This window comes from Vulpes vulpes, chromosome 13 (assembly GCF_048418805.1).
Source record: "Vulpes vulpes isolate BD-2025 chromosome 13, VulVul3, whole genome shotgun sequence".
Classification (NCBI taxonomy): Eukaryota; Metazoa; Chordata; class Mammalia; order Carnivora; family Canidae; genus Vulpes; species Vulpes vulpes.
The window spans coordinates 46,610,898-46,623,396 of NC_132792.1; the positions used below are offsets into that span (position 1 = coordinate 46,610,898).

The 12,499-nt window shown below is 35.2% G+C and overlaps 1 protein-coding gene across 1 annotated transcript in view; it reads left to right on the forward strand.

The window, feature by feature from the left end:
• CNGB3 (cyclic nucleotide gated channel subunit beta 3) overlaps nucleotides 1-12,499 on the forward strand; it is a 245,144-nt gene that overhangs the window by 201,190 nt on the left and 31,455 nt on the right. Inside the window, exon 16 of the mRNA XM_072734362.1 lies at nucleotides 9,742-9,825. Coding sequence (XP_072590463.1) covers nucleotides 9,742-9,825 — 84 coding nt within the window. The remainder of the gene's footprint in view (nucleotides 1-9,741; nucleotides 9,826-12,499) is intronic.

Here is a 12,499-nt window from a genome sequence, read left to right on the forward strand (position 1 = left end):
GTTTTTTCCTTTGTTTTTACATATATTTTTTAAAACCATAAAATCACCAACATCTGATTGAGGAAAAAGGTTAAAAATCTTCACATCTTGCTAATGTTGTTTATAAACTTAGATTCATTCTCTTCTGGCATGTCCATTAAAAATACATTTTCTTCCAGAAAGAACCCATTTCCCATTACATTAAAAAGTTATTTTTTTCTAAAGGTAAATGAAGTAGAAAATAAGTAGGTATGGAACCTTTCTAAATTTATTTTTGTGAAGGTAGTGTTAGTAGTTTATACATATTTATTATTTTTCTTAAGGAGAAAATAGGCCAAATAGTGATACTACACCCTTACCTCATAAATTATACACAATTAACTTTTGTGTTGCTTCTGAACCAGTTACATACATTCACAGAGTGTCACCTGTGCACTCAGGCACAATGGAGGGAACATCTGAAGCATGTATGCCCAAAGGATGCTTAGGAGTCTACAGGGTGAGAAGGTGGAGGCTTCATGTGGGAAATTATAACCTGTTCACAGAATGAGAAATTTTTTATGACCAGAGCATGGGGTGATAACCAAAGATAAATCTAGAAAGGTCAGTTGAAGCCAGGCTATGTAGTGTGGGCCCAATTCTATAGGCAAAGGAAGCTGGAAAGGAGAAAACTCAAAGTGTACATTTCAGTTTTGCAAAGACAAGAAATGGAGCTACACTGAATAGACCAGAATATCCAATGGTAACAAAGAAGGATGAGTCAAGTGTCAAAAACCTCCATATCTTGAATTCTTCCTGAAAATGAATCTTCCATATCTTTAAAAGGCAGTCTGACAAGATGAGAGAGAGAAAGAAACAGAAAAAAAATAGAGAGATCTGGCACCAAGATTGGAGGCTGGTAGGCATATTTGTGTCTTCCTAATCTTCAGGATTAGGAGAAATAGAAAGTACTTAAAAAATCATTTAACTTACAAAGATTTATTTTTAAGATGCCCTAAAGAGGATTTTAGGTTAGTCTCCTAGGTCTTCAGGCAAAAATTTCACAAAGACTTTTCTCTATTTTGTAAATTTAAGAATGGATACAGATATAGTAAAGTTAGTTTGCAATGCAGGACCCGAGAATAATTCTATGCTAAATAACCTTGCTTCAGTTTTTACAAAAGGCATATATCTGTTGCTATAATTTTGTATTATATTCAGATTTTTAAAAAACTGCAACTGTTCCCTATCAGTAAAAACAAATAAGTCTTAAAAAAAAAAATGTTGTGGGGGATGCCTGTGTGGCTCAGTCAGTTGAGTGGCCAACTCTTAGTTTCAGCTAAGGTCATGATCTCATCGGTCATGAGATCAAGCCCCACATTGGGCCCTGTGCTCAGTAGGGAGTCAGCTTGAGATTCTCTCTCCCTCTCCTTCTGTCCCTCCCCCCACTCATGTGTGCACTCCTTCTCTAAAAAAAAATAAATAAATAATGAAGACATCTTAAAAAAAAAAAATGTAAGGGTTCCTGGGTGGCTCAGTTGGTTAAGCATCTGCCTTCGGCTCAGGTCAAGACCCTGGAGTCATGGACTCAAGCCCCGCATTGGGGTCCCTACTCAGTGGGGAAGTCTGGTTCTCCCTTTCTGTCTACCCTTCCCCCTGCTCCCCCCACTCTTGCTCACTTTCTCTCTCAAATAAATCAATAAATTTTTTTAATTTAAAAATAAAAATAAATAAAAACATTAAAAACACAATGTGCTTTATTCCTTTCCTTTTAGTCTTGTGAAATTTGTTTATATATTAGTGGAACAGTGACTGTTGTAATGCTTTAGCAAAAGTAATATAATGCTGGAGTATCATAAATTGTAATATGAACAATGTCCTACTGTCCTTAATCCTTTAATCCTAACACTGTCACCATAAACCTTGTTATACCTAATTCCTACCTGGCCTCTACATTAGTCAGGAGACTCCAAAGAAATAGAAATAATAAGATATGCACATAGAGAGATTTGTTTTAAGAAATTGGCTGATGTAATCATTGGGGCTAGCAAGTTCAAAACCTACAGGGCAAACCAGTAGGCCTGGAGACTCTGAGAAGAGTTCATGTTGCAGCTTAAGTCCAAAGGCAGTCTGGAAACATAATTCTCTCTTCCTCAGAGGACTTCAGGGTTTTTTGTCTTAAGGCTTTCGGCTGATTGGATAAAGCCCACCCACATAATGGAATGTTTCCGTGCTTTACTCAAGGTCTAATAATTTAAATATTAACATCATCTAAAAATACCCTCACAGTAACATTTAGACTTATGTTTGACTAAATAAGAAGACTAAATAATACCTAGCAAAGTTGACACAAAATTAACCATCACAGCCCCCAAGTACTGTCAGAGCTGATTGAAATATAATTAAGTCAAAGGTGAAACCAAGCTATTGCTAATGCCAAATTGGAAAATCGATACATGTGTCTCCTCAAAAATAATAATAGCTGCTATTTATTATTATTCTTAATATGTATTGCACTGTTTTATCCACTTCAATACCTTCTCTCAATTAATTCTCACAGAAAACCTCTAACAGAAGTTTTATTAGTATCCTCATTTCACAGAAAGTGCAAACTACTTACTTGACTGAGGCCATAGATCTCCAAGCAATGGGACAGAGTTTGAGCACAGGTTTTTCTTACTCCACAGTCTATGAATTTAACCACTCTATGATGCTATATTTCAATTCCCCACCAACCCTATATGGATGAATGATAAGATGCTGAGGAACCAGAGAAGTTTTCTAGGGTCACAAAACAATGGTAGCTCAAGGCCATTCTTTATCAATTTTCACACAAATAGTATTAGCACATCAGTTTCACACCCAAAAACCTAAATTCACACAGGCTTTGCTACTCTCCTACTAAGAAAAAGAATCTGAAGGTTCTTTTCTCGCTCAGTCAAAGCAAGTAGAATTAGAGTCATGGGATTTAACTAAAGTTTTGCTCCTATCAATTGTGATTAATTAGTAAGATTTGCTGCTTCTACATGGGGTTATCAGAGCTTCTAAAGAGCTTAGAGATGAATAGTCATATTATAATATTTTACATTTTTTTCCACAAAAAAATGGCTCTCTTCCTTGCAGATTGCATATTGTTACAGCCCAAGCTCAAGTATTAAGCTAATAAGGAACAATTCATTTCTATAATATTGGGCACTTTTTTCTACTTTCTGATGTTTTATTATTTCAATTTTTAAATATCTTTTTTCAAATCAAATGCTAGGGAAATCACATTTTGCTTCTACCACTAAATTACCAAAAATAGGAGAGAATGTAATAAAAGTTTTATTGTGCCACCTAGTGGTCAGAATTTAAATCTCATCCCTTAGAAATTGAAAAAGAGCTTAAGGATAGAAAATCAGGGATCCAGAGATGCCAAAATGAGATTGTAGGCACCACTAATCTGTCAAGCGAAGCACAGTGTTTCTCACTATTTGCTGTTCTAGTAAAAATTCAGAACAGATCCTGAATAGGACAACTCACTGGGACTCATGACTCATTGTGATTATGTGGCAAGTGAAGCCTGGGAAGGCTTTGTTTGACTTCAGTGGTAGGAAGATGCAGGGTGGGGTTGACAGATTATGTGAGCGACAGATCGAGTCAGGAATGGAATGGAAATGACATAATTATTTCTACCAATCACACATGGATCCCCCAGCAGTAACACCCTAATCAAATATGCCATCACATATTTTCTCTGAAAAGTTTCAAATCAGTGTTATAGTAAGACTAACTACATTTCATTTTTATTAACTTTATTTTTACCCTGGTGTTATAAGTAATAAGGTATTGTTGCTAGACTTTTTAAAGTATTTTGAACCATGAGTTTATGACCCAGATGAACTCCATTCAACTACACGCTCTGCACAGTATCTCTGTCTAAAGTACTAATTGGGCACTCCAGATATGGCACCCATGTGGTCCCTGCTCTCCAATGCCTCCCATTAAGGCAAGGAAATTCTAAATTATAGTATCCTTGATTGTGTGGTGATTATGTGACTCAAAACATATAAAGTGTTTATATCAATACCTGCCACATAGTAAATTCTGTTGTTATTATTACCATATTACTAACTGAAAAATAAAACTGATTCAATCACACAGGAGTTTCTACACTGGTAAAATCAGGTTCTTCAGGTGGCCCTGCTTGAACTCACTTTCAAGATGAGGATTAGATTAATCCACAGGGTGTCATTTAACTTGTGACTTCCCTCCTTTAACTATGTGATATTGAAGCTCCTAGAAAATAGAATTATTGTCAGTTCTCTAGGAAAGCTTGATGGAGATGACTTTTACTAATGTTTGCAAATATTGAACATAGGGTTGGGTCTGACGTCGCTTGGAACTCAATAAGAAATGACATAGTAACTTGCAAATCATTTATCACATATGACTTTGCCACTCCCAACAGCTACTAAGTAACATGACTGGCATAGTCAATAGCATGGGCAACTGGATTCAGAATTCCCTGCTCTACACATATCACCCATCACTTGATTAATAGAAATGGAGTTTAAGATGAGATAAAGTGTTTCCTTTTAAAATAAATTAAAAAAATAAATAAGGCTGAATTGGGAAAAACCATGAAGACTTATTGTTTAGACTTAAGAGAAACTTAAAGTCACGGTGAGTTATGTTACTGATAATATCTTAAGTTCTGTTTCAAAGAACTTAAGCAGGAATAAGCCTAGAAATGGAGAAATCCTATAGGACTGAGTAGGTCCAAAAATAAATTGTACCAGTTTTTGATTTGTGTTCGGAACTTGGCATTTTTTTTAAGATTGATTGATTGATTGATTGATTGATTGATTTGAGAGAGCAGAGCAAGCAAGAGAAAACACAACGGGGGGACAGGGGGCAGAGGGAGAGCCAGACTTCTTGCTGAGCAGGGAGACTGACTTGGGGCTTTACCCCAGGACTCCAGGATCATAACCCAAGCCAAAGGCAGATGCTTTACTGAGCCACTCAAGTGCTCTCAGAGCCTGGCGTTTTAGAAAGAACTTTCTGAGTACAGGAATTACCATCTAATCTATATGCTATGTTTTGAATAAAATAAAAAAAATAGAGGGGCCCCTGGGTGTCTCTGTCAGTTGAGCAACCAACTCTTTACTTCAGCTCAGATCATGATCTCATGGGTTGTAAGATGGAACCTGCCACTCCACCCCCATCCCACCTCCACACCTTGTCAGGGTACGTGCTCTCTCTCTCTCTCTCTCCCAAATAAATAAATCTCTAAAAATAATAATAATAAAATAGATACATAAAAATAGAATTTTTCCTGACTCCATTCAAATCTCCAAAATCTTTATTCAAGTATGTAATACACATTTACATAGCACTAAATTTCCCATCATTGAAAATGGAATAATCTCTAACAACTTCATCAGCACATATTTATTTAGTGCCTAGCATGCCCCAAACAGTGGTGAGACATTGAAAGTACAGAAGTGAGTAATACACAGATCTTGTGCTCAGTTGTTCAGAATGTAGATTTAAAAGACAACACACACACACACTGGTGATTCCCTTTCCCTGGCATCTATTGCATGTGTGACCTTAGGGAAGTAGTCAGTAGACCTTCTGAGCTTCCATACCTCATCTAAAAACCAGGAGTGATAACATATTAATCAGTGCCAAGCATCACAGGAAGGTTGAAATAATAAAACAGGTAAAGATAAGAAAATAATAAAATTTAATACAAATGTTATTAATATAATGTTAATGTTGATACTTCTGCACTCTCACTTTATATTAAAGACATTTATGAAATAATGACTATGCTCTGACTTTCTGTAAATCAGAAAATTTCCAAATGGCCTCTATAAAAGAGATGGAGCTGCATTACAAAGAAAAAACACTAGCCCTGGTTTGTAATTCTTTTTAATCACACAATAATGGAGCAAAGTATATCTCAAAAAATTAATAATTTTCAGGGATGGGGCAGAAATAATTGTTGTCAGATACATAAACTATAATAACAACTGCAAAATGCAAACTTTATTTACTAAGCCTAAGTAACGATGAGAAAGACATAGTTCTTTATCAGAGCTGCCCCAAGGCCAATGGCACCTGTCCATAAAGTAGTTAGGGGACAGAATCACTTAATTGATAAAATTTAAACTAAATTTTCATTACATACAGCTGCTATGTTCCATTTACATAAATTGATACATATTTTATGCAAATATGTTAATAAAAATTCATATTTATAACAGTTCAGATGTTTTTCTCTGCAGAAATCCAAGCTATAAGCTAAAAGTTATTCATGTAAGCACTTGCACATTTCTACTGAGGAAAGCAATAATTGTTTGCTTATCTATTTTAGAGCTCATCTCCTAGCTTGGTCTAGCACTTTCATGGATTGAGTTTCCTTTATTAGTGCTTTCTGCCAGTGAACTAACCTGAAGGATAGAAGAGAAAAGATGAAATGTGTTCCTCCTCAAAGGGCATTCTTTTCCTACAAATGATCTTGGGATGTGTGTTTTACTTTATTTTGATTAAAATTAATAAAAGTCAAGCTGACATCTCATCAGTTCTTCTCCCCAGTTCCATTCTCCCACCCTCTGCAGAGGTGGCCACTAAGATGATTTCAAGAGTATCCTTCCAGTCCTCATTTTTATTTTACTTTATACCTATGCAAACATCAATGACTATTTTGTGTAGTGTTTTCATAGCTAGAGTCATATTGAATATATTCTACAGCTGCTTTGTGTGCAACCCAATTTTTTGTCAAGTTCAGTCATACAGAGAAAGATCTGATTTACCTACTTTAACCACTCTATGGTATTCCAGCCTGCAAATCTTCAATATTTTTATCTGTCCACAGATTGACATTATGTTGTTTCCGATTTTTTCAGTACTGAAAACAATACTGCCACACACATCTCTGTGCATTTATAGAACAAGAATTATGGTCACAGGAAAACATTTAAAATCATTAATAACTCCTATGAATACAATTTAATACAACTGGGAATTTTCATCAAAGTTCATTCCAATAGGAATTGTTCAAGAAATGAAAACTTTATTTAGGCCTACAAATTATAATTAGGTTTGTAAAAATTAATGCCAAAAAAAATCAAAATGCACAAGAAAAGTGGTTTGTTTTTTTTTTAGATCTTCTGTTTCTGGGATGCCTGGGTGGCTCAGCGGTTATAGCATCTGCCTTCGGCCCAGGGCATGATCCTAGACTCCCAGGATCGAGTCCCACATCGGGCTCCCTGCATGGAGCCTGCTTCTCCCTCAGCCTGTGTCTCTGTCTCTGCCTCTCTCTCTGTGTGTCTCTCATGAATAAATAAATAAATAATTTTTAAAAAGATCTTCTGTTTCTGATCATTTAAAGTGTTATTCTTCTCCATGGCTATGAATGATTGAGAGCTAGCTTTATTATAATGATATTCCAAACATGTTTATGCTTAAGAACTTCCAAGTATATTTCTAGTACGTTTTCTCTAAAACATCAAGAACATGAACTTTCTTTAGTGGGGAAGATTCTAAGATGAACACAAAGTTTATTTGTGTTTTTTCTAAGAGTTCTGAGTGATCAGAATACCAGTTTCCAAACTGAAATTACTCTGAACTAATGACAGCTTTAACAGAAATCAGGCACATGATGGAGTGCCTGGGTGGCTCAGTCAATTAAACACCCCACTTTTGAGTTCAGCTAGAGTCATGATCTCAGGGTCATAAGATGGAGCCCTGCTTCAATCTCAGCATGGGAGTCTGCTTGCTCACACCTACCCTCATTCTCTTTCTCTCTCTCTCTCTCTCTCTCTCAAAATCTAAAAAAGAAAGAAATCAAACACATGAGCCATATATTTAGAGAATTTTTACTAAAAATAACCACAATTTTTAGAAAGAAATTAATGTTTATCATTTGCTTTAGTAAATATGGCAACCTATGACACATGGTAAAAATGAAACAAATATAAATAAAATTCACATGCCTTGCACAGAACAAATACATAACAAGGAAAGAAAAGGTAAATCTCCCTATACCTAAAAGGATCTTTCTATGTTTCTGCAAATACAAATCATTCTCATCTTCAACTGACTCAAATTGTATTATCCACATGAGCAATTTCTTGATGCTCCCCCTCTCTCCTGTCCCCACTCTGAGGAAGTATTAACTACCCCTCCTCTCAAAAGTATTATGGATGTTTACCTGGAATGTCTTATGACATGATTCACTTCTACCATCAATTACAGCCTGTTTACTTAAAACATCATCCCAACTAGCTTACTCTCTTTCATCTTTCATAGCTCCAAGGCCATGTACAAAGGCTTGCTCACAGCAGCTTTTCATCAATATTTGTTGGGCTGTATTAAGAAGGTATTTCTGTCAGCCTTGGCCTTTTTTTTCTATCCTGGATAACCAAAAGCTGTACTTTCTCACATAAATTTTTTAAATCCTAACTTCAATTTCATTTGAATGCTCCTCACCAATGGCTATGTGAAGATACTTCAATCATAAATTATTAACTTTCCTTATCAGTCAAGCAACCCTGAAGTCTGAATTTCAGATGGATCTAGGTCAAGTGTTTGTTAACTGAAATCATTTTGAAAAACTGGTGATGGCTGAAAGAATGATTATCCAATCCACAAATTGGGAGCACGCCCTTTGCATCTCCTCCTCCTTCCTCTGCTACTGACCATGATTAGTTTTCCACAAAATAATAATTCCCCTAAGGGGTAAGCAGGACCAACCACAAAAGGAAAGCAGCTACATGTGAACAGCTCTGAGAGAAAAGTAAAAATATTTGGTGAAAGCAAAATATGCAAAACCACTATGTAAAGTGATATTTTTGAAGCATCTATCAATTTTTCTTTAGCCTTTCATATAGACAAATTATAATTCTTTTTTTAGATAAATTATGATTCTTTAGGCATAACACAAATATATGCATATATTCTAATAAATCAGATGTATCTCTTACACTATTAAAGTAGATATGAACATCATTCACTCAACAGATGTTGCTTTTGTATCTATTATGTACAGTTACACTGCCTTTAAGAAGATAATAAATAGGGACGCCTGAGTGGCTTAGTGGTTGAGCGCCTGCCTTTGGCTCAGGGTGTGATCCTGGATTCCTGGGATCGAATCCTACATCGGGCTCCTTGCATGGAGCCTGCTTCTCCCTTTGCCTGTGTCTCTGCCTCTCTCTCTCTGTCTCTCATGAATTAATAAACAAAATCTTTAGAAAAAAAAGAAGATAATAAATAAGTTGGTGAAGAAAAACATACAAGCTTAGAAAGTTAAATAATATTTAACAATAGTATGAAAGAAGTTATAAAAAAATATTCAGATTTTTATTTTGATGTAGGTCAGTCTTAATACTAATAATCAATTTATTATCACTATGATATTACCATAATCATTAAGAGCTATCATTAAGCATTATGTTAAGTTTTACATAAGTAAAATTTTACTGTTCTGATATACACCCTTTTTACTCCCATTTAACAGACTAGAAAAGATTCCATAGTAATTGGCAGTAGAAATAAGATTAAAACCCAAATCTGTTTGACCAGGATCCAGAGTCTTGCATTCACACTGTAGGTATTTTTTTTCCAAATTTTGGGTCAAAACAAGTCCCTATCCATTGGCAATTAATATTTTAGTGTTAATACAGACAACTTTTATTACTCTCTATTTTCATGTCATTTTAAAATTGTTTGGAATGTTGTCTTTGTAGCTGTATCTGTAAGAACTATTTTTCTCTTTGTTATTTTTTTCTTTAGGGTTGTGATACACAGATGATTTATGACATGCTGCTAAGATTGAAATCCACTGTTTATTTGCCTGGTGACTTTGTCTGCAAAAAGGTGAGTGCATGCTATCTTTCGAATGCACAACCAGTAAATAAGTACATTTAAGGAGTTCAGACATAGGTCAAGAGCATATTTAAACAGAATTTCCGGGATGAATTCCATAATATAGAAATAATTATACAGTTTTATAAAAGAATAATGTATTCTCAAAGTTCAAAATGGAACAAGACAATATGGATTTCATTACTTGTAGGATATAAGTGTGGGTAGTCTGAAAAGTTGTACTGTATAAATGTAAATCATCAATCATTACACACCATTAATGCCAAATATTTAAAGTGGAGAAAAAAGAGAAGTGAAAGGTGGTTCTGCCCTTTTTATGTCTTCAGCAAGCTATCGGTTACCTCCACTTAGCTCTCCCAATTAGTGGATAATTAATGCCACATTCTTTCCAATTTTAATGCGATGTTTATGATTACAAAAGTGATACATTATCATTATTTTCTTAATGGAAAACACATAAAAGCATACAGACAGAAATTCCACCACCCAGAAATAACCACTATTCATACACTCCAGTCTATCTTTTTATACTGATTGATGGATAAAGCTTATTTTATAAAATTGACATCATACTATATTATATTTTGTCATATAACTATATATAATGTGAACATTTTATTTGCTATTCAGTAATCTAAACTTATTTTTTAAAGCTGCATAATATTACAGTCTATAGAATATATTACAATCAATTTTCAAATGTTTGCTATTATAAATAACTCTACAATGAACATTTTTGCACATCCCTGATTTCTAACTTAAAGGAGGAGAGAAGGAATGCCAACCTTGGGTTTTATACCTTGAGAGTCTAAATCAGTAGTGAAATCAATAATCAAAATAAAAAGTAGAGAAAGATGAACAATTTAAAGAAATGAGAAATAACCCAAAACTCTGGGGAGTTCACAAGCAAGTAAGGGTAAGAATCACTTATATCATTCCAAAATAATGTGTTAAGTGCTATGGTAGACATAAGCACAAACTGTTACGGGACACAGAGTAGGGACACTGATGCTATTTAAACTTTGTCTTAAAAAATGAGTTTACATGGTAGTGCCTGGGCAGCTTAGTCATATAAGCATCCAGCTCTTGATCTCAGCTCAGTCAGGTCTTAATCTCAGATTTGTGGGTTCAAGCCCTGTATTGGGCTGGACAAGGAGGCTACTTAAGAAAAAAAAATGAAATAAATGAATTTACATGAACCAAGAGAAAGAAGAAGAAATAGGCTTTCCAGATAGAGGAAAGAATTAGCATGAGCTAAGGCAGAAAGAGAAACTCTCTGCAGAGGAAGTATAGAAACTACAATAAGTCAAAAGTTAGAACACTTTAGTATCATTTATTCAAAACACTCAATAAATATTTTTGAGTACTACGGCCAAGCACTGTGCAGAGTACTGGGTATGGTTCATGTCCTCCAAAAGCTTACAGTCTAGTGCAAGGGTATTTAAATCACAGTATACATCAGAATCACCTGAAATTAGAAGTCTGGTCTCTATCCCCAGCAATTCAGTGGGTTGGGTGGAGCTCACATATCAATATTTTTTGAAAGCTCCCAGATGATTCTAAAAATGCAGCGAAAGTTGAGAATCACTGGCCTGATGGAAGATACAAACAATAAACAAATGAAATTAAATAAATGCATAACTCCAAAATGTGCTGACTTCTATAAAGGAAAAATAGAATTTGCTAGAAGTACGTGGTGACAACAGCACTTATTTAGACTTGGGGGTTGAGAAACGGGGAGGTTGTCGGGCTGTCAGCCATGACCTTTATAAAATATATAGAGAAATATTTCTTTAGTAATAAAATGGAGAGGACAACATCTTACATGAAGACTTAGAGCCTTGAGGCAGGACAGAGGTTGGCATATTCACAGAACGGAAGCAAGTGATCAACCGGGATGATGGTGTAAAAAAAGTCAAGAGTATAAGGTACTTGAAGGCATCTGGGTAGGCACAGGTAGAAATCAGTCTAGTCTGTGAGAGAGGATAGAACTAGAGGTAAATCTTGGGAACTGACATTTGGAAACCAACTTCATTAGAAGCTCAAGAAAGGTAAAAGAAGAGAGCCAAGACCTATAACTTTGGAAAATACCACTCTTTATGGAGGAGGTCAAAGAAGAATCAGAGAAGGAGCTATCAGAGGTAAATGAGGAAAAATGGAGGAGAGATTGTGATATAACAGAAACTAAGAATATGCAATCCCATACAAATTAGTCCAAGTTAAAAGTATGCAGGTAGGGTGATATGAAATCATTTTCATTGAAATGAGAAATACAAACCACAGCTCAGATTAAGGAACCCTTTGGGGCAGTGGTACATTTGGAATGACATGGCCTTAATGCACCAAAAATAGCCTTTCAATTTGTTCCAATAACAGCAGGGACTGGAAATTGAGATAACTCATAGAAACTTTAGCACCCATGCCCCTAAGCAGTGCAAATTTGCTTAACAAAGTGTGAAATACAGAGTAGGATACAGCCTTCTCATTTCTAATTTCTTCCTCACATAAATCCAGACTCAATAATAAAAACAGATCAGTGAACACAAATGCGGGAAGAAAAGGAGTAAGTAGAGGAATAGCAGAAATGAGAAGACATGAGACTACCTACCACATTTCTTTTGTTTTTAAAAGAAGAGGATTTAATTCATTAGATATTGACAGAGAT